The sequence below is a fragment of the Drosophila busckii genome, chromosome X (genome assembly GCF_011750605.1).
Source record: "Drosophila busckii strain San Diego stock center, stock number 13000-0081.31 chromosome X, ASM1175060v1, whole genome shotgun sequence".
NCBI lineage: Eukaryota > Metazoa > Arthropoda > Insecta > Diptera > Drosophilidae > Drosophila > Drosophila busckii.
In genome coordinates, this window is record NC_046608.1 from 17,742,532 (window position 1) to 17,764,130 (window position 21,599).

At 40.7% G+C, this 21,599-nt stretch overlaps 6 protein-coding genes across 10 annotated transcripts; 3 read left to right on the forward strand and 3 right to left on the reverse strand.

Annotated features, from left to right (window-relative positions):
* The first annotated feature begins 80 nt into the window (after positions 1-80).
* Positions 81-2,451, forward strand: LOC108606690 (polyubiquitin-C). The gene is made up of 2 exons (XM_017997046.2): positions 81-173; positions 923-2,451. The coding sequence occupies exon 2, from the start codon at positions 934-936 to the stop codon at positions 2,305-2,307; it is 1,374 nt and encodes a 457-aa protein (XP_017852535.2). The 5' UTR covers positions 81-173; positions 923-933; the 3' UTR covers positions 2,308-2,451.
* Positions 2,452-2,626: 175 nt separating this feature from the next.
* Positions 2,627-4,007, forward strand: LOC108606691 (cytochrome b5). Of its 4 annotated transcripts, none has more exons than XM_017997048.1 (4): positions 2,627-2,836; positions 2,893-2,981; positions 3,044-3,115; positions 3,588-3,696. In XM_017997048.1, the coding sequence occupies exons 1-4, from the start codon at positions 2,729-2,731 to the stop codon at positions 3,661-3,663; spliced, it is 345 nt and encodes a 114-aa protein (XP_017852537.1). In that variant the 5' UTR covers positions 2,627-2,728; the 3' UTR covers positions 3,664-3,696. The 4 variants fall into 4 exon arrangements, with proteins under 4 accessions (XP_017852537.1, XP_017852538.1, XP_017852539.1 ...); XM_017997049.1 differs by lacking the exon at positions 3,588-3,696 and adding an exon at positions 3,302-3,383; XM_017997050.1 differs by lacking the exon at positions 3,588-3,696 and adding an exon at positions 3,201-3,219 and having other exon boundaries at positions 2,630-2,836.
* A 231-nt stretch (positions 4,008-4,238) lies between these two features.
* LOC108606771 (transcription elongation factor SPT6) lies at positions 4,239-10,736 on the reverse strand. 2 transcript variants are annotated; one of them, XM_017997185.1, is made up of 7 exons: positions 10,643-10,736; positions 10,441-10,525; positions 10,025-10,242; positions 9,833-9,952; positions 9,621-9,772; positions 7,507-9,520; positions 4,239-7,447 (listed from the first exon to the last, which is right to left on the reverse strand). In XM_017997185.1, the coding sequence occupies exons 1-7, from the start codon at positions 10,679-10,681 to the stop codon at positions 4,442-4,444; spliced, it is 5,634 nt and encodes a 1,877-aa protein (XP_017852674.1). In that variant the 5' UTR covers positions 10,682-10,736; the 3' UTR covers positions 4,239-4,441. The 2 variants fall into 2 exon arrangements, with proteins under 2 accessions (XP_017852674.1, XP_017852673.1); XM_017997184.1 differs by having other exon boundaries at positions 9,621-9,775.
* Positions 10,737-11,239: 503 nt separating this feature from the next.
* Positions 11,240-18,886, forward strand: LOC108605513 (ceramide synthase 6). Its single transcript, XM_017995263.1, has 6 exons — positions 11,240-11,801; positions 17,525-17,645; positions 17,714-17,935; positions 17,997-18,334; positions 18,399-18,543; positions 18,613-18,886. Exons 1-6 carry the CDS (start codon positions 11,617-11,619, stop codon positions 18,811-18,813), a joined length of 1,212 nt encoding a protein of 403 aa, XP_017850752.1. The 5' UTR covers positions 11,240-11,616; the 3' UTR covers positions 18,814-18,886.
* Positions 14,912-17,049, reverse strand: LOC108604911 (josephin-like protein). Its single transcript, XM_017994481.1, has 2 exons — positions 17,027-17,049; positions 14,912-15,608 (listed from the first exon to the last, which is right to left on the reverse strand). Exons 1-2 carry the CDS (start codon positions 17,047-17,049, stop codon positions 14,951-14,953), a joined length of 681 nt encoding a protein of 226 aa, XP_017849970.1. The 3' UTR covers positions 14,912-14,950.
* Positions 18,887-19,889: 1,003 nt separating the features above from the next.
* LOC108606412 (splicing factor 3B subunit 4) lies at positions 19,890-21,221 on the reverse strand. The gene is made up of 3 exons (XM_017996496.1): positions 21,076-21,221; positions 20,940-21,023; positions 19,890-20,883 (listed from the first exon to the last, which is right to left on the reverse strand). Exons 1-3 carry the CDS (start codon positions 21,107-21,109, stop codon positions 19,973-19,975), a joined length of 1,029 nt encoding a protein of 342 aa, XP_017851985.1. The 5' UTR covers positions 21,110-21,221; the 3' UTR covers positions 19,890-19,972.
* Between the last annotated feature and the right edge of the window lie 378 nt (positions 21,222-21,599).

The window sequence follows — 21,599 nt, forward strand, 5'->3', positions numbered from 1 at the left end:
GAACATTGCTCGCACTTGCATGCGAGCAAGCACCATAATCGATTTATGTTAACTTTATAATAAATAGAGTGCCATCGCAAACTCAAAATCAAACTACAAAAGAGTTCGAACAGTACACAAATACAGTGTTACTTGTTTAAAGTAAAGTTCTATCAAGTTATTGTGCAAAAAAGGTATGTAGAAAAATTAAATTCAAACTAGTTATATATTGGACTTAAGTGTCCTTATTAGGAAAAAAGAAAATGCATTTCTTTCTGCTTTTTGCAATTCACCTGCATATTTTCATATGTAGGACATATGCTGCTTATATTGTAAGCGTAGTTTTTGTTTAGCAATCAATGTTATTTTATACAGTTAGTTACTGAAAGAGCTAAACGTTTTAAATGACTTGCAATTTTTCTTTATTCAATTATGCGCATTAAATTTTTGTTATACTGCGCCGCTTCAAAATGGCGTCAAAGAAAAACGCAGTAGGGGAGACATTGTATGCACTTACACTTGTACACACACATATGTATATATTTCTATGCAGCTATAAATCATAATAATTATTTAATGACGCACATTTAGAAATGGTGAAATACATTTACTTAGCTGATAATAGATATGACACGACTGACTATATTAAGAGTAACTTCTTAGAATTGATTGTAAATACACACAAATCTATGTTCGTATGCATTTGTGTATGAGTGTAGAGAAAATGGTGAAATTAGGTCAAGCTCGTTCTTATTTGGGGGATGCAAAGTGCATATGCAGCAAAGAAATTGTGATACATACAAGGAAATTTTCAACATACAAACAAGGACTTTTCGATACACATATGGTTTCTTTCCATTTTAAAACAAGTAGGCGCTGCTAAATTAAACAGACTTACGAAATTAATAAACCGACACAAATTTCTACCCCAAAATATTTACAGAATCAACGAAGATGCAGATTTTCGTCAAAACTTTAACTGGCAAGACAATCACCTTGGAAGTTGAGCCTTCTGATACCATTGAGAATGTCAAGGCCAAGATTCAGGACAAGGAGGGTATTCCCCCAGACCAGCAGCGTTTGATTTTTGCTGGCAAGCAGCTTGAGGATGGACGTACTCTTTCTGATTATAACATCCAGAAGGAGTCAACCCTCCACTTGGTGTTGCGTCTGCGTGGTGGCATGCAAATCTTCGTCAAGACCTTGACTGGCAAGACCATCACCCTCGAGGTTGAGCCCTCTGATACCATTGAGAACGTTAAGGCCAAGATTCAGGACAAGGAAGGTATTCCCCCAGATCAGCAGCGTTTGATTTTCGCTGGCAAGCAGCTGGAGGATGGACGTACTCTTTCTGATTATAACATCCAGAAGGAGTCAACCCTCCACTTGGTGTTGCGTCTGCGTGGTGGCATGCAAATCTTCGTCAAGACCTTGACTGGCAAGACCATCACCCTCGAGGTTGAGCCCTCTGATACCATTGAGAACGTTAAGGCCAAGATTCAGGACAAGGAAGGTATTCCCCCAGATCAGCAGCGTTTGATTTTCGCTGGCAAGCAGCTGGAGGATGGGCGTACTCTTTCTGATTATAACATCCAGAAGGAGTCAACCCTCCACTTGGTGTTGCGTCTGCGTGGTGGCATGCAAATCTTCGTCAAGACCTTGACTGGCAAGACCATCACCCTCGAGGTTGAGCCTTCTGATACCATTGAGAATGTCAAGGCCAAGATTCAGGACAAGGAAGGTATTCCCCCAGATCAGCAGCGTTTGATTTTCGCTGGCAAGCAGCTGGAGGATGGACGTACTCTTTCTGATTATAACATCCAGAAGGAGTCAACCCTCCACTTGGTGTTGCGTCTGCGTGGTGGCATGCAAATCTTCGTCAAGACCTTGACTGGCAAGACCATCACCCTCGAGGTTGAGCCTTCGGATACCATTGAGAATGTCAAGGCCAAGATTCAGGACAAGGAAGGTATTCCTCCAGACCAGCAGCGTTTGATCTTCGCTGGCAAGCAGCTGGAGGATGGACGTACTCTTTCGGACTACAACATTCAGAAGGAGTCAACCCTCCACTTGGTGTTGCGTCTGCGTGGTGGCATGCAAATCTTCGTCAAGACCTTGACTGGCAAGACAATCACCTTGGAGGTTGAGCCTTCTGATACCATTGAGAATGTCAAGGCCAAGATTCAGGACAAGGAGGGTATTCCTCCAGACCAGCAGCGTTTGATCTTCGCTGGCAAGCAGCTGGAGGATGGACGTACTCTTTCTGACTACAATATCCAGAAGGAGTCAACCCTCCATTTGGTTTTGCGTCTTCGCGGCGGAATTTAAATTTAAATATTCAAACAAAAACTATTAAAAATTAATATCAATAATCCATATATATGTATTTCAGTAGAAAAAAGTTGTCTGCTGCAAAAATGATATTCACATTTAAATAATCAATAAATATTCAAATTATTCAATTCAATGCAATTTACTGTGTTTTTAATTCATAACACAAATATTACTATTGAATTTTAAGATTGGCGCTCTGCGCTGTTCGCTAACAGTTATTAACATTTATGTTAATCTTGAGAGATGTACGCTAACATAACATAACCGAAGTGAGTTAACATTAACAGCTGCTTGAAGCTGTTGAATGTGACAAGTTCTCAGCGAACCTCAAACTACGCCACATATTTTTTTTTTTTAGCTTTTTCCAAAATTTTGTATTCGTTTACTTGCAAACTAAATTAAGCGCGCTGCGAAAATGAGCAAGGAAATAAGTTTGGCTACAGTACAGCAGCACAACAAGGCAAACGATTTGTGGATGGTTATTGACAATAAAGTCTACGATGTGACTAAATTTAGAGATGAAGTGAGTAAGCAAGGAAAAAATATTGCTATTGTTAAATAATATAACTGTTTGCTTAGCATCCTGGTGGCGCAGATGCTCTTATTGATGTAGCTGGCCGTGATGCGACCAAGGACTTCAATGACGTGGGCCACAGCGCTGAGGCTCGGTATGTAAGCATGAAAACATTAATTAACAACAATTAATGTGGGATAACTGTGTTAATTACAGTGAGATGTTAAAGAAATATTTTGTTGGCAATTTGGCAGCGAGCGATATTAAAAAGAAGCCGACACCAGTCAGGTGAGTTTGCAAGTCATCATGTTTACGCATGTTCGAGCAAGATTTATAAATAGATAACACATATCCTCCCCACATAACTCATAAGCTGATTTGTGCAAGTTGAAACTAATATTTTGCAATTACAACAAATTCCTAAAATAAGCAAGCAAAGCTCTGTTAAGTCAATGTTAAAATTTTCCTCTGCAGCGCAAGTTATTTCAAATCATTCTCCAGCAGCAAGGTGAAGTTCTACAGAGTTAACAAAATTAAATAAATAATAAATTATTAATCAAAACAATTGTAAGTGCGAACAACAAAATTGTAAAGAATGTGTAGAGGCACCAACTGCAATAAAATAAAACAAATACAATTCATGTTTGTTTCATGCACGCACACACGCATTAGAAAGAGATAGCACTATGAATGTTGCATGCATTTGAAATTTTTAGTTTGTCTAACCAAAAGTTATTATTTCTTTAACCATAACATCTAGTGACAATGATGCCTCTAATGCTATTGCCAATACACAGCCCGCTGCGTCTCCCAAACAATGTTGCATTTTGCATTAATAGTACAAATTAAACATTAAACTTGTTTCTAAACTTTACAGAGAAATTGGACTGGCCATCGCCGCTATTGCTCTGGGCATTACCGTAGTCTATATGGTCAAGCGGCATTTAGTCGCAAGCCGTCCATATTAGGAACCACATGCTGCTCAGATCTATTGGATTGTTTAGAGATAAATGTTGTAAGCTTCATTCCGTATATTTTGCGATTCCTTGTTGATATTAATAAACCACACAAATGTACAACTTAAATGTTAAAATGTTATACAAAATAAATGCCGTGTGCTTTTTGATGTAAGCTATGTTGGATATTGTACAATAAATGCAGAAAAACCGATAAAAAAAAAGGAAGAGCAACTGTTTCAATTTCTAATCTTTGCACTATAAGTGTCAAATTTGAAAGAACTCACCTGTAATCTCAGTTTCAGCTACAAAATCCTTTCACAGTTGAATTAACGTTGTTAATAATGAAGTTTCTCTTTAATAATTTGAATCCAATTGTAGTGTCAAAATGTATAAATAAGTTGGCTGCGCTTTGCCGCCAGCCAATCAAAACAGCAATGCATTTGTCAATATGTATTTATTTTATTCATATTTTGTTTTTTTTTTTGTTTGTTTTTAAGTTAAGTTTATGCACGCGGTTTATTCTGGTTTAAGGTTTAAATATTACTTCCATTTGTTTTTGTTTTTCTCTTTTGGAGGGGAGCTGACAAGCTTGCACAATATAACAGAAAGAGCGATGAGAGTGAGAGTGTTGGAGAGAGAGAAAGAGAGGGTGCGTCTAGTTCTCATCATAGAGCGGCGTAGCATCACCCAGATTCATAGAATGGGGCGATGTATTGGTGCGCGGTGTGCTTCTTACTGAGGATTTGGATGAGGGCAAGCCGAGTCCCAGGCCCAGTCCCAGTCCCAGACTTAGGCTAGCTGCTGACGTAGGCGTGACAGCGGGCTGGGGGCGACTGTTGTTGTTGTTGTTGCTGCTGCTGCTGCTGCTGTTGCCGCCGCCGGCGCTGGAGGTGTATTCGTTGGTGGGCGTGCCTTGTGCTGAATGATGCGACTGCGTCGACTGCTGCGACTGTGACTGCGTCTGCGACTGATGATGATGTTGGTGGTGGTGATGATTGCTGCTGGGCTTGTGGCTGCTGCTGCTGACGCTGCTGCTGCTACTGCGACGCGCCCACGAATCATTTGCCAGCTGCCAGTCCATGTGCTCCTTGGCGCGCTGCTGATGATGATGCTGCTGCTGATAGGCGCCCAGCTGGGCATGCTCATAGTAGCCACGCGGCGTGCCGGAGCTGAAATGTGGCTGCTGCTGTTGCTGCGAATGCGACGAGTGCGAGGAGTGCGAATGCGAGTGCTGCTGACTGCTGCTGCGATGACTATGACTGCTGCTGGACTGTGAGCTGGGCGAGGGCACGTTGTGGCCATAGCGTGGCGTTTGCTGGGCATGCGGCGTATAGGGCGTCATGAACGGCGTCTGGCCGCTGGGCGTGTACGGCGTATTGATGTGAGCGCCAAAGCTGGGCGTGCCATAGCCGTGGTGCGAGGAAGCGGCGCCGCCACCGGACGCTGACGCTGCCGCGCTGCCCAGACTATGATGCCCAATGGAATGCGAAACAGAATAGGCGCTGCCGCTGCGTATGTCGCTGACCGTGCTGCGTGGCGTGCCCGCGGTGCTGCTGCTGCTGCTGTGATAGATGCCGAGCGGGCCAGAGCTGCCTCTGCCGGGCGGCTGCATCAGGCTCACGCTATTCGGCGTTTGCAGATGCTGCACGGGTGTTGCAACGGGCATGGCAACCGGCGGATCCAGCCAATGCTCCTTGAACCAGCGCAGCAGACTGCTGATGCTATCAAAGATCTGTCCGCGAAAGCGATAGCCTTCGGGTATAACCGTCACATACTCATGACGCACCTTCGTCTTGGGCAAATAGGATAACAGAAATTTGCCGGGCATACTTTTGCTGGCGGTAAAGAAATAATGAATCTTTTTGGCATCTTTAGTCTTCTCATCACGCAGCAGCTGCTCCATGAAATCGCGCTCATTCACATTTTCTGGTGCCTTGTTGGGCTTGTAGTATTTGTATTGGAGCAGTTCGCGTGCCGACACTGCCATCGGATTAATATGACGCGCTATGATTTCATCCAGATCCTCGAACTCTTCGTCACCAATCCACAGACTGCGTCCCAAGCTGTAGTCGTTCTCTTTGCCCTCCTCACGCACATCGATGTGCTGGAATATATCATCGGCCACTTTCCAGGTGGCAGTCAAATGATGATTGCTCTTGCTGCTGGGACGCATCGCCACCTCGCCCTGATCCGCCTCCTTCAGCATGTTGATAACCTCGGCATAGGTCATATTGAAGAATGAGGGATGGGCAATGACGCGTCGCGCATAAGTTTTGCGCTTATTCGCCTTGGCCTTGGCCTCGGTCACTTTGCGATTGTCCAGCTCCTCGCTGACAAAATCGTAGTAGGCATCGCGTCTGGGACGCCATTCGTTGTTCACATCCTTAAGGTCGGCGGACTTGCAGCTGCAGTCCACAGCAAAGCGATCGATGTCGATTTTAATGATGCGCACGTGAATCGTTTGGGTGATACGTACACGCTCCTCCGGATTGCGCACTGGCTTGTCCGATAGATTTTTCACATGTATAAAGCCGGGCAGGCCGTTCTCCAGGCGCACACGCACGCCCGACGGCTGGCCAGGGCAATTGTTATCATCGAAATGATTCCACACATCACTAAGTTCGGGAAAGTCATCCTTGAGACAGAAGGGACACTGCCAGCTGCCAGTTTGATCAATGCGCACAGGATTCGCAGTGTCCAGTTGATCGCCTGGCGGGCGTCTGTAGGTGAAGCCCGTTACCATGGCCGTAACACATTTGCCCACATAAAACGAATCGGGCGTCTCCTTGGTGAGCATATCAAAGAGCTCCTCGGCGCTGGGCTTCTGATAGGCATAGCGATAGTCCTTGTAGAGACAGCTCAGCTCGTTGCGTATATCGTAGAGTGTAATGCTCTTGCTGCCAAAGCCCTGACGCTCCAGCTCCACAGCAAAGGCATCCAGATCCAAATCTTTGAGGCGCTCCGGACTCTCGAGTATCTCCTCAAGCGCGCCAGCTGGATTCGTTTCCTCATCATCATACTCCATGGCATCGATGGCCATCTTTCTGGCCCACTCATAGGTCTCGGGATGCACTCTGGAGCCATCCAAGACCTCCACATATGCCTCTGTGCTGTCGCCCAGTGAGCTCGTATCGATTTTGATGAAGCCACTGCAATTGATAAACACCTTGGGACCCAGATGACAAACCGTCACCAGCTGTGTGCGATTCTCCAGGCGCTGATTGCTTTGCTTCAACAGCTTGAGCAGCGCTTGGCCCTTGCGTGGACCCAGACCGCAAATGTATTGCAGCAGATTGACTGTGCGTGAATTTTGCACCATTAGATTGATGTCCAGTCCCACTTCGCTGGTGCGATTGATAAACTCCAGACTCAGCTGCTCCAGCAGCAGCTCACGTGGCAAACGCTCCTGCAGCGGATGATAGCGTAGACAGAGTATCTCATCATCAGCATCGCAGAGCTGTGAGTACTCCACAAGCGGATCCTGCATTTTGCGTGCCAAGGACACAGCCTGTTTAAGCAGCGGTGGATATTCCTTAAAGTCCGATTCACCCTTCTTCGAATTGGCATAGATCTTGGCCAGCTCGTTGTCTATTATCTCCACTTCAATGGTTGGGAATTGCTCTTGCGACTCCAGATCCTTGAGTATTTCACGTATGTCCGTCTAGTTAAGCACAAAAAGGTAGATAAATATAAAATAATATAATTCTTAACCCAACTTACCTGTATCAGCTGCGCATCTCTGGACTCGGCGCCAATGACTATGACATGCGGCTTCTTCGTCTTGATAAAGTCACTCAACTTGCGCAGATCCGCCAACTTGGCATTCTTCTCCTCCGAATTATGCGAATTCTTGCGCTTGAGTATGCTCGGCAAGCGTAAACAGTCGGTGATTTCACCCTCTGGACTGGCAATGGCACAAAAGGCAGCAACCGATTGATCCGGATCGTAGGCTAAGCCCAAACAGCGAATGCCGCGCAAGGTGCTCCACTCCTCGGAGTTATGATGTTGTGGCATCTCTGGCTTATATGGCGCCACCTTTAGCCATTTGCAAAGCTTGGCAATGCAGCTGCGCAGCACAAATTGTTGCGCCTCCTCATGCAGCACAGCACGCAGCTCCTTGATCAGATCCGGAATAACCCACTTTTGTAGCGCCAGCTGCACGCACTCGGCACGCAGCGTATTCCATTCCAAAACATGCTTGGAGAACTGATCCAAATGATACAGCTGCTTGGCTTCGGTTATATAATCCCCTGGCGGACCATTGGCACTGGCATTGCCCTCGAATTCGCTGAGGAATTCAATCTCGATCAGCTTCTCCTCCTCGGCCATTAGTAGTTTAATGAACTGATCGCCAAATATATCGCCCACCGGCTTCTTGGCCACATATTTCATCGAATAAACGGGCGAGTTCTCATCTATGAGCACCATGCCGTACTTGGTGGGCCTGATGTTGAGTCTGGCGCGATCGAAGTAAACCTCACGCAGCGTTTTACGCAGCAGCGGCTCCTGTGCCAGCTGCCTGGCCACCACATATTTGGCAGCATGCAAAACTTCATCCACAGTCATAAAGCGCGGCGATAGATATTGCTTGGCCAGATCTGTGGGACTGAGACTTTCCTGATTCACCTCATTACGCTGATAATTGTCGCGTAAGTTCTCGGCAAATTGTTCGGGTGTCAGACCCATGTGCTTGGCAAAGCCACAGATACCCGCCTTGCGGAAGACCGCATAGGGTGAGCTGTTGGGTGCCTGCTTTAGTTGCTCCTCGGCAGCAAGCTCAAGTTCTAGTTCGGCTTCGATGGCTGCTTGGGCGGCGCTCTCCTGTTCGGTTTCCTCGTCTTCCTCTTGGCCTGCATTTCGAGCTGCTGCCTGCTTGCGTCTGTGTGCCTCACGTCGCTCCAGCAGCTGCTTGCGTCTTTGCTCTGCCTGCATTTTGGGCAGCTCATGTGAATAGTTGAGTAGAAAATACATATGCACGTCCTTTAGCTCCTCCATGGATTGCACATCGGCCAGACGTTCGAAGTCGCTGTCCAGCATTATGCGCACATCATCGGGCAAAGGTTTGTCCGTATCGGCGCACAAGTTTTCCAATTGGTATTGTCGCATTTTCTCAAACAGTTGCTTCAACTTGCGTTTACGTTCGTTTAGCTGACACCAGCGCTCATCAAAGTAGTAGACTTTCCATAGATCGTCTATGGTTAGCTCCGGCTTTACATATTCCTTGCGATAGAAAGCTATAAACGGCACCTCCAGCTGCTGGTTGCGTATAAATTCCAGCGTTTGCTTTATTTTATTCACCGCTGTTGGCGGCTTGCGTGACTTCTCACGACTGTCGGCCTTCTCCTGTTCGCTTACGGTTTGTTTGCAGAACGCATAACGATATATCCAATTGGCTTCGTCATCAAGCTCCTGGGAACCCTCGGGCACTGGTGTAACCGGCACTTGACGCAATTGCATGCGCTCGGGTATGTCCGTCTTGCGTATTTCATTATCCAAATCGGTAAAGTGACCACGTTTCAGCTCACTTGGCTCGTATATATCAAAGATCGTCTTTTTGGGCGCCTTTTTCTTCAGCGGCTTCTTCTTTTTAGCTGCGCGATATTCATCGCCGCCAAGCAGATCTTCATCGTACTCATCGCCCTCGGAATCCTCTTCGTACTCATCTTCGTCGAATTTGGAAAAGTCGTCATAGTCAAAGTCGACGCCAAATATGTCTTGGCCTTCTTGCAGTGAGCTGCAATTTTTTTTTTGATATAAATATATATTGTTTACTTATTGACTATATGGTTTAAAAATTATGTAAGAAAAGGGATATATGTAATAAAAGAACTTACGCATCTGTAAATATCGGACGTCTCTTCTTTTTCTTTTCAGCAATGGGACGGCCATTGTCGTCCACAATAAAATCATCTGCATCCGATTCACTTTCCTCTTCATCAAATGTGTCCGGTTCGCGTATGCTCCGCTCACTGCGGTGCTCTATGCTCTGCTATGAATGTATATCAACAATATTTATTGATAAAAACAAAGCTATTTGTTAGTTCACCTCATCGTTATCATCAAAGAGCTGTTCGGCAATTTGCTCACGTGCCCGATCCTCATCCATGGGCTGTTCCTCTCCATCGCTTTCATTGTCATGTATGCGACGCAAACGTTTGAAGCGTTTCTATAACAATATATACGTATACACATATAAAATGTAAATAAACACACTTTTTGTAACTTAATTAAGACTTACGCGTCGTTCAACTTTGACACCCAAATTCTCTTCAATAAGATCGTAATCGTCATCCTCTAGACGATCATCCAGATCATCATCTTCATGCTTTTTACGCTTTTTCCCACCATCGCCTTCACCACCAGAATCATCGGAATCATTATCGCTGGCATCGTCCTCCTCTATGGGATTGTCGTCAATTAAATCTTTAAGCTCTTCACGCAGCCGTTCATCATCATCTATAAACAAATTGCAATTTAATTATTGTTTAGTACAAACGATATTGCATGAACCTAACCTCAAAACTGTAAACAAAAGCGCAAAATTACACACACAAGTACATATGTGTATATAAATATGCATGTACATATGTCCGTTGAACACAACTTGACCATCACTTTTTAACGTTTTACCGCTTGTGCAATTCTATTTCTTACCTTCTTCCTCTTCGCTGCTGTCGGATACGGCTGTTTTAAGCTTCTTTAACTTTTTCCGCTCATTTAAGTCCAACTCTTCTTCATCCTGCAAATTGAAAAAATGCAATACTTTATACACACACACGCAAACACTTCTATATATACATATGCATGCATACACATTCAACAGCACGACGGCATTTTATTGTTAACTATTGCTTACCTCAGACTCGGCGGCTTCGGAGTCGATGAACTCAGCCATTGTGTTGTGAAATTAAAAATCTAAATTATATGCTAACAAAAATTTAACTAAAATATAAATTGTCGCTTTCTGTTTCGGTCACAATAAAAAACGCAAAGAGCTAAGAAGAAGCAGGGACCTTCGTTCGTGTGCGTGTGTGTGTGCAAAAGTGTTGGTAAAGGCCGGCAGCTTTGCAAATTTTCTTTATCGATTTAGCGCCACAACTGTTATTCGATTGAATAAGCGGCACAAATTGTTAATAAATAAGAATTACAAATTACACAAAATCATATTTTTGTTTAGCAAAGTTGATTAAATTTTTCGCAGCTTTTAAAATTGGCTTATTAAAACATTGTCGAACCTGTCGAAACTATGTTATTAAAAATGTGCTAACAACTAACAGTGCTGTTATTAACATATCTTTGCTCACTTCTGTACACTGGATCTCTCGCTTGGACTTGTGCTGCTGCACTACTCGCACAATATTGCAGATAATACTCGCTATATAGAATAATAAAGCGGTAATAATAAAAAAGCGTGCGGCATAGTTGTAAGCACACACATACGTACCGGATTAAATTTAACTATAACAAAAGCTGTTATAGCTAAGAAAATTTAACTATTTTTTTTTATAATTCTAAGTGTATTCTAGTTTCCTTTAAGTTCGTTTCTGTGCGTGTGTTTGTGTGTGCCGTATTCGCAGCGCGTGGTGTGTTATTTTTTGTTGTTTTTTTGCCGAAGCCGAAAATATTCAATTAAAAAAATGAAAAACAATAACTAAGAACAGTAACAATTAAGAGAAAAACTGCAACAATCAAGCAAAGTCAAGCCAAAAAAGAAAGTGCTTCAAGCAATAACTAGGAATTCCAAATAATTTTTTAACAAAAACGCACGCCCGCCCCGGCTCGCCCTTCACGCGTAAATTGTGAGAGCAGAGAGCAGAGACGACAGACGTCATGGATATAATCAATAAATTAAGCAATGCATTCTGGAGTACGCACATTTGGCTGCCGCCTAATACGACATGGGCGGATATAGCACCCGGTTCACGACCAGATGTTGTGCATTCCGATTATCGGGATCTCATTTGGCCAATACCATTGGCCGCGATTGTTATGCTGGTGCGTTACACATTGGAGCGGTAAGTGTGGATACTAAGTGCGGAAAGTGTGGAACTTAAGAATGTACATAGGATACACACACACACATACACGCCCTTTAAAAATACAGTTTTTTCACTTCTGCTAACAGCGACGCCAGCAGCGCCGCAATTCATTAAACTTATGCGGCGCTTGTATGCATGTGTGCATGAGTGTGTGTGTGTGTTTGTTTGCGCTGGTTTATTTTACTGTAAATGTTTCCATTGACCGCATAGCGCGGCGTCGCTTTCAAGCGTCTGCCATTGTGCAGTCACACCTACATGCATTTACACACACATACATATGTATGTGTGTCTGAAAGTTTTATGTGCACTTACTTTATGCCAAATCTAACCGCACGTGGAAACGCCCAACATTTCACTATTTTCCTCCCCACTGACTTCTCTAGTACAACTGCCGCTATTCTTTAGCGACTTCTTGGATTTCAAGAGGCCACAGCGAAGTCGTCGACATCGTTGTGCTTCAATAGCATTCTCATATTTCCCACAAACATAGACAGATACATAGACATGTTGTGACATGTTGTAAAGCGCCTAGACGTTCGTCTCTTACTAATTGTTTAGTTAAAAGAATTATATTTGTTTACACATACATACAAGCCCATGCGTTTGTATGCAATGCTCCAAATAGACAAACATACAAACACTTTTAACAGCATGTGAATTTTATGTGCATACCTTGTAACGCTGCACAGTGACTCCATTTTATTTGTTTATTATAAAATTTTATGTTGCTACGCTTTGTTTTTTAACATTGTAAATTAAACATTCTTTATTTACATATATTATGTTTGCCTGAATTCAAATTTCATCCTTGTGATTTGAAGTTATCAAGTTTTGTATCTTCATACACTTCAATTGTATTTTAAAAATAATAAACAAGGTAAATTGAGCGTGCTAATCGGAAACGCAATCGGAAACTTTTGTTTTTCAAAAGTCTGACATGCAATAGGCATCGAAGAACAGACTGTCACGATCATCAAAATAACAAAATCATTATAAACAGTTTACAGCAAAATGCACATAGACAATTTTTATAATATGGCAATTTAAAAGACGTTTGCTAAAAGTCTAAAGTCTTGTTAATGTTAAAGAGTATGATTTAATAAAAAGCAGTTGCAATCAATAGCTTTTGCACCACTGTGCCTAAGACCATTAGCCGCTTTTTTTTTTGAGGCCAATTAACCTTATGCACATTTAGTAAATGTATGTATGTACATATGTATGCAAAGGTAATGTTTGTTTAGCAAATCAAACGCACACATATGTACATACAAAATGCATTTTTTTATTTTGTGTGCGTGAGTTGCGTGCATAGTGTGGTTGGGGTTGCATTTTTTGTTTTTGTTAATTTACATACATATTTATAAACCTTGCATGTTCACGTGCATTTTGCCAACAGCTGTCACATGCATACATACACATGTAAAAAAAGGCACACCTGCCCAGCGTTCCACTTAATAGTTCCGTAAGCCCAATTTACTTGCGACATATGTATGTATGTGTGATGCACAACTGCATGTATGTATGTATGTGTGTCTACTACTATGTTGAAGTCATGTTTCTGAATATTTGTAGCTTTTTTCTTAAGCTTAGAATTGCTTGTCAGGGTCGCCCACTAAATAAAATAAAATAAATATATACGTAGTTATTTGTTTGTTGGCATTTTAAAGTTTTCTTTGCTACTTTGCAGTCAGCCCACTCCTCCCTATTGCTACATATTGCTTTGATAAGATTTGCGCGCAAGATTTACGTAAAATAAAAAAAACTAAAATAAAATTTGATAATACAGTCCACACTATCATGATTGCCTTATGCGGATATGAGTGTGCATGTATGCGTGCGTCTGTTTGTGTATGTGTGACTCAGTAAATTGAGAGCCAACGGCGACGCCAACGCTTTATGAGTCAGCTATAAAAATTTTCGCAGGGTCTTTTTTTTGATATGCATACGTATGTTTATATGTACATATGTGTGTGCATACTTATGCTATAAATGTGTATGCATGCATGTGTGATTACGTATCAGGCGATGCCGAAAGCCTCGCGACACGGCGCGGTCAAGCGAGCGCTATAAATTCGTCTGTATTTCATATTTTTTCGCTGGAAGTTTATTAAGCAAATAAAATTGCATACAATTATATAAAGTATATACATATGCATGTCTGTTGTCTGAATTTAATCTCAGTCTATGCAATTGCTCTTTGCTATAATGCGAAGAGCGGGCAAACAGAGACACAGCTTAGCTTATGTCATGCTGCTGCTGTTGTTGTTGTTGTTGTTGTTGTTGTTGTTGTTGTTGCTGTTGCTTGGTCCAAATCTAAACTAGTTTTTATAGTTCTTGTTGTTTTTCTTTATGTTGTTTTTTTTATCACTCTTGTTGTTGCCTATTGCTTAATCGTAAAGGCCAAAAAAAAAAGAAGTGCACATGCTTTACACATACACAGAAGGCCAACAACATTTAACAGAGCGCATGTTAACAGAACATGGGAAGTAGCAGCTGAGCTTTGAAAATTTTGGCGTTAGAGCAAGAGCGAGAGAGAGAGCGAAGAGCGAGCGAGTAACAAGCCGGTTTCAAAAAGACAAGGACTGGGCCAATGGCCAATTAACACAGTTATTTTTGCTTTTTATTTTTGTATACATATGTTTGGCATAAAATTACGATTATTAACTAATATTATTATGCATTTAATGTGATATGCGTATTTGCCTTGATGATTCATTTTTGTGTGTTTGTGGTTCAATTGTAACGCAATTTGTTATCGCTTATCACTGACTAATGACAACGGTATACATGTATTAGCTACATATGTATATGTGTGTGTATTGCTCATGTGTTAAAGTTGTTTGAGTTGCTTTAAAGTAAAGCTAAATCGCTATACAACATTTAAATTCATTATAATATGATGTATATATACATATGTATACATCATGCTGATAACAGCTGTGCATTGAACTGCACTTGAGATGGCATGTTGACATTTATAAACAAATTTTATTTCATTTAATTTGCATAAAAAAAAACTATTTTTAAAGTGCCAATATGACAAATTGATAAATGTAAAGCAATTTAAATAGATAAAACTCATACGCATTTTATTAGATACATAAAATTTAATTAAAATATATGCCTCAAGTGCTCAAGCGATATTCTGGCTTTAGCCAAGACTGTGGCAGTTGCTCCTCCTCCTCTTCAAACTGCTGTACAATAATCAGCAATTCCTGATCTCCGCTGCTCTCAGAGCTCAAGTGAGCTCGCAGGAACTCTACAAAATTCGACTCATTGCCAATGCACTCCGGCGCTGATAGCTTCGAGTCCAAATTATAATAATCGTCCCCAATGCAGCGTAGGGCCAACCAATGTCGCCCGCCCCAGATGGGCAGCGTTACATAATTGCGCCAACCTGGAGGCGTGGCCATGTTCAGAATGTAACCGAAAATTCTTGGAAAGTTAAGACAATCGGGATCGCGACGCTTGTCAAACCATATGGCCTGACATTGCTGCTGCTGTACCGCATACATAATCACATTGACATCGTAATTGCCCCAGCCGAGCCAGGAACGGTGCGGATTAAGCCAACCGCGTGGCGTTAGCTCATAACAGTAGGCATCCAATTTCTGTTTGGTAAACAGATTACGGCGCTGATAAAGATTGTTGAGTGCGTGCAGCGCACACAGCTGCGACACCTGTTGTTCGTGATAAATTTTGCTGGGCAACATATTGGAATCTACATTTAATAAATTGTTTTTTTTTCTTTCTTTTTTTCTATTCTCTACATATATTTCTGTTCTTTAATTTATGAGCATATTTTGGCAAGTCTTTCCAAGCACTTTTGTTTTTTAATCAATACTCTGCCGCTGCTAACACATTATGTATGCTTAAGCTGTAGCTCTAAACTAATTTTATACATACATCGATCGTATATAAATAAATATGTTTGTATGTATTACTTATGCGGGCTCTTCAATTGAAACTCATGTCGCGTCTATGACGAATATTTTATGCACTCAAATTACGCATTTTGTTCTATTGGTCTTTCTCTAAAAACCTATTTTTAGTTTTATTTTGCAAATTCCACTCGAATTTACATTTGTAACATTTCTAATATTATGTGGGTATAGCTTGAATTTTTGAATTTATTTTTTTCAACGTGTATTGCAACAAAGCTTGTCTTTATATTTTTTTTATCAAGCTGTTTTATCTTGATTTATCAGGCGTAATTAAAATTTAATTACTGCATGTTAAATTTATCGAAATATTGTTGAAGTTTCACAAACATTTTTGTTGTTTTTACTGCAGTGCAAGATTATAAAAATTATATTTGCAAATAGCTAAAGATTTCCAATAGGTAGTCTAAAAAATTAAAAGGAAAATTGTTTTTCATTTAAAATATTCAAATATTTTAAAGATATAGACTTTTTTTAAAAGTTAAAAAAATGTTGAATAAAATATCGACAACATAAATAAATAAAATCAATTATGAGCTTATCTATGCTAAAATTATTAAATAAGCCCGTTTTTAACTTTAGTGTCTATGCACATTTTAAAAAAAATATGTGGAGCTTAAAAATAGAAATCGTAAACCTCTAAAGCAAAAAGAAATTAAACTTGCTTATGCAGTTAATTGAAGCTGAGTGTGCTGAGGTCTTAAACTTGAACCCTAGACACTTATTTGGGTGCAAGTTCAGAGCAATCTGTAAAATGAAAAAAAAGTAACTAATAATGTAACAAAAGCACGGCAACGAATCAAGTTTAATTTACTATTTATTGTTATAATTAACATTTGTTGCGGTCACAACCTTTTACACGCAGACAAAAAGCGATAAATATGGAATATATATATATATATACATATGTATATACTTCCTTAATTCTTATTTGGGGCTTGTGCTTTGCATATTGAGAGATTGTCAATCAAAACTGATTTGTTAATCAATGCATGTCCACTGTCTAAAGGGAGACGTGCATATATTATGAAGATCTTGAGACTTGTGCTTTAACTTTGTTTTGTTTTTAATTGGCGAAAAATAAATAACTTCCGAATTACTTACGCGCGCCTCTTACTTGTTTATGCAAAAGGCGTAGAGAGGGTCGCAAGTTGTCTGTCTGGCTGGCTGTCGTGTCGTCCAGCTTTTGTCTGTCTACGTGTTGTGCGCTGCGCTGTTGCCATGTGTCTCTCGCAGTTTTTCCACAAGTGTGCCCCATACTTTGGGCATGTCCCATTGGACATGTTATTGTGGAATTTAAATGCGCTGCAAAATATTTCCGCATTGATTATATGCGGAGAACGCACAGACAAATTCAATTGTTGATGAATTTTGATTACAATTCTGTGGTCTAGGGGTTTTATTTACTTGGCGCGCTGTTGCCAAATTTCATTTAAATGTATAAATTTTAATTTGATCTTGAAAAATGGAATCAATGTTGCGGTTTTTAGAGTACCCGCATTAAATTGCAAGCGCTGTTGCCAAACTTCACTGTGAACAAACATTATTAACTAAGAAATATATGTACATTAAACATTTTTTTTGAAAAACAGTTTTTTTAAATTTAAAATGAAAATTTATAATAAATTAATGAATATTTCTAATAAAATGCTGCAAAGCATATTTTTTAAAGAATATTGTTACTTATATTTACACAATTTTTTGTAAATAATTATTTTACATGTATTTATTTGTAAACTTGCTTTTACTTTATTTTAGATTCTGGATAGCACCAGTTGGCAAATCGTTGGGCATACGTAGCTCTAGACCTAAGAAAGCAGCAAATGTTCCTACATTAGAGGCGGCCTATGCCAAATCGACGCGTTTGGAAAACAAGCGGGTAAGTCAACACAATTATTAATAACAAATTTGCAGCATAATTAATAATTTATATTTGATTTTTTTTAGCTGGCACCGCTTGCCAAACAGGCGGACATGACAGAGCGTCAAATTGAGCGCTGGTGGCGTTTGCGTCGTGCTCAGGATAAACCCTCAACATTGGTCAAATTTTGTGAGAATACATGGCGCTGTCTTTATTATCTATATAGCTTTATATTTGGCGTCATTGTGCTCTGGGATAAGCCTTGGTTCTGGGATGTCAAAAGCTGTTGGTATGGCTACCCGCATCAGGTGAGCGCAACATTAAATTTAGCTCAATCAATATGTTAACTCTCTCTTTCTCTCTTTGTAGTCTGTGAGCAGCGATATCTGGTGGTACTATATGATATCCATGTCGTTCTATTGGTCACTCACCGCCACACAATTCTTTGATGTTAAACGCAAGGATTTCTGGCAAATGTTTATTCATCACATGGTTACATTATTGTTAATGTCACTCAGTTGGGTTTGTAATCTGCATCGCGTGGGCTCGCTGGTGCTTGTCGTGCATGATTGTGCCGATATCTTTTTGGAGGCAGCCAAGTTGACCAAATACGCAAATTATCAGAAGGTCTGTGATGCTATATTTGCTATATTTACGGTCGTCTGGATCATAACACGTTTGGGTTTCTATCCTCGCATTATTTATAGGTGCGTTCATGTCTGCTCGGAATGAATTTTCAAGCAATTATTTAAACCATATATTTGTTTACAGCTCCTCGGTGGAAGCACCACGTATTTTGCCCATGTTCCCAGCCTATTATATTTTCAATTCATTGTTGTTAATGCTGCTGGTGCTGCATGTCATCTGGACATATATGATTCTTAAGATTGTGGTGGACTCGCTGCAAAAGGGTCTGGTAAGTACATAGACTAAAGTTTAAAGTTTCTTTTGGCTAACTAACCCTCTTTTTTTCTACTCACAACAGATGTCTGGCGATATAAGATCCAGCGATAGCGAAAGTGTTACAGATAGCTCGGAGAATGTGCGCATTGCCAATGGAGCGACGCGCACGAAGTCCAAGGGAGGCGCTGCTGCTGGCAGTGGGAGCGGCGCTGCTGTTACTCAGCGCAAGTCCGCAGGCAGCAATCATACGGCGGACTCCACGACATCGACAGCAACAAAGTGAAGTGCTGGCCTGACCTTTTCCAAAAAGGATTTGCAAACAACAACAAAAGAAGCAACATTATAAAAACAAAACACAAAAACCAAACCAGTTCAGAACGTTTTTATGTTAATTATTATTTTTTTTTATATATATTATGCTAAAGAAACAAAACAAAAAAAGAAAGTAATTTTTTATGCATAAAATTTAGTAATTCAATTAATTTGCACAGCCTTGAATTAAATTATTATTTAAGTGCTGCGTTCTACCAAAAAAAAAACAAAAAAAAAAATGAAAAAAACAAAAGGTCTAAAGCTGCAAATGGAAGACCCATTTTTAGTTTTAGGCGAGGGCAAGCCAGAGTTATTGTAATTATTGCAACAAAATAAAACACCAACCACACACGGAGTTACATTTAAATAATTGAAAAACTCAATTTAACAAACAAAGAATAATTATGAAAACAACGCGTCTTTAAAACTTAAATAATTCACTACAATTTGCTTAGAAAAATAAAAACTACAACAATTCAAACGAATAACATTTAATTGCTATTGTAAATATTTTAACTGTATGTTTCCGAAATTAATAAATGTATGCCAAGTAAAAAACACTTAATTCAGATATTTATAAGAAAAAAGAAGAAATTTAAATAACTACTACTTTTATGTCCCAACTTTAAAAATGTTTCTACACACTTTTTAATGTTGTCTACTCCTTAAGATTTTATTTCTTCTTTTGTTGCAAAATTGTATTAGAGCAACTGTATTTATTTAACTTAAACAATCATGCTCAAAATTGAAAAAAAAAATTATAATTATGTATTCCGGATCCATGTTGTCTGTTGCCCCTTTCTGTTAATCCTAAACAAAATCAAGTATACTGAAATTTTGAACAAGAATTGTTTAAACAAAACTTGAACAACAATTACTTTTATACCCGAACCTTAAAGTGTTTCTACAAACATTTTCATGTTATGTCTAGTCCATAAATATTCCAAAGTTTTCAGTTTTCAGTTCCGAACAAAGATTCTGTAATAGTTTGAGATGTTTAAACAAATTTTCTTCAAAGATATTTTGTTTTATTTTAATATAAAAATGTAACAAATTCTTTTCTTTTTTTTAATTCTTTTTTGGTTGATTCCTGCCCATGCGTCTAAATTGCTATAAAAATACATGCTATGTTAGTACTGGTAGCCATCCGTTTGATAGGGTCTGGAGTAGGGCGTAGGTGCAAATGGCACAGGTGGCGGACGCCAGCCATTCGGCGGTGGACGCGGCGGCGGTGCGGGCATGCCAGGTGGCGCCCAAGCGTTAGGAGGTTGCATCATGCGTGGAGGCGGCGGTATGCCCATTGTGGGCGGCAGTGGCGGCTGACCACCGGCCATTGGAGGCAGCGGCGGTGGAGGTATGGTAGCTGGGAACGCCGAGGGCTGCGGCACTGGCGGTGGTGGTTGAATCATACTGATGTTGTTATTGTTATGATTCACAGGTACCACAGGCGGAGGAGGCGCCATCATAGGGGGCGGCATCATTTGCCCCGGCATATGTGACATCATGTTTTGTACAGGCGCATCGGCGAATAACTGATGAGGACGATCCGCATGTGCGGAAGGATTTTGAGCAGCGAGCAAACGTTCAGCAGCAGAGCCGTGACGCTCGCCCTTGTGATCCTTTTTGAATGCATACGACACGGATATCGGACGATTGCACAGGTACTGACCATTCATTGCGTCCATTGCAGCATCACTAGCCTCAAAGCTGGCAAAGTTGATAAAGGCAAAGCCCTTGGACTTGCCTGTCTCTGGATCACGCATAATCTTAGGCGTTTGCAGTATCACGCCGAAGGCAGAGAAGGTATCGTATAGCAGTTTTTCATCTACCTCTACATCCAGATTACCAATGAAGATATTTGCACCAACATCCAGATTCTTTTGATGTGCTGAAGCTTTGTTCACACGTATAGGCTTGCCATATAGCTTGATCATGTTCATAATCTTGATGGCATAGTCGGCGTCCTCCTCACTAAGAAACTCTACAAAGCCATAGCCCTGATGCATTTGTGTTACGCGATCTTTGGGCATGTGCACGTTGACTGAATTATAAGAATTATTAATTTGGAGCACATATCATGTGTTTTTTCCGACATACCCACTGGTCCGGCCTGTACAAAAAGTTCCCAAAGGAGTGTTTCCGATACTTTGTCATCCAAACCGCCGGCATATATGGTGGCATCTACATAAACGTTTAAATTTAACAGAAACTTCGCGTAAAAAGGCACACTTACCTTGATTGCGCTCTGCAATTGGTCCAGCGGCCATCTTGCTTCTCTAAATTTGAAAACTGAACGTGAAAAACAATTTGTTTGTTTTAAACACAATTTCCATGCAAAAGCGGTAAAATGTAAAACGTTGACAGCTCAAACAACATAGGCTGTTAAATAGAGATGAAAAAATATCGATACCATCACAATTATGACAATTTTTGCAAGTATCGTTGTCGGTTAGTTTGTTGTTAATATGAAAGCGAATATGCCTCAAATATTATATACCCAGTAAAACTATGTTAGGCACATTTGGGTGGGAAACAAAACACAATGTTATTAATTATTCAAAATGCTGCCCACTTATCGATAGCATGGATGTCGTTTTTATTACACGCAAGCGTCGGTGTTTTTGCAGCTATAACGGGCTGTTAACCAAACAGCGTTGCAAAGCACGCTAGTCTGCTGTAGAATACTAACGCTATCTTGCGCTGCAGCAACACAGTGTCATCCGCTGTGTTGCCCATCACTATTTGGCCTACATTTTT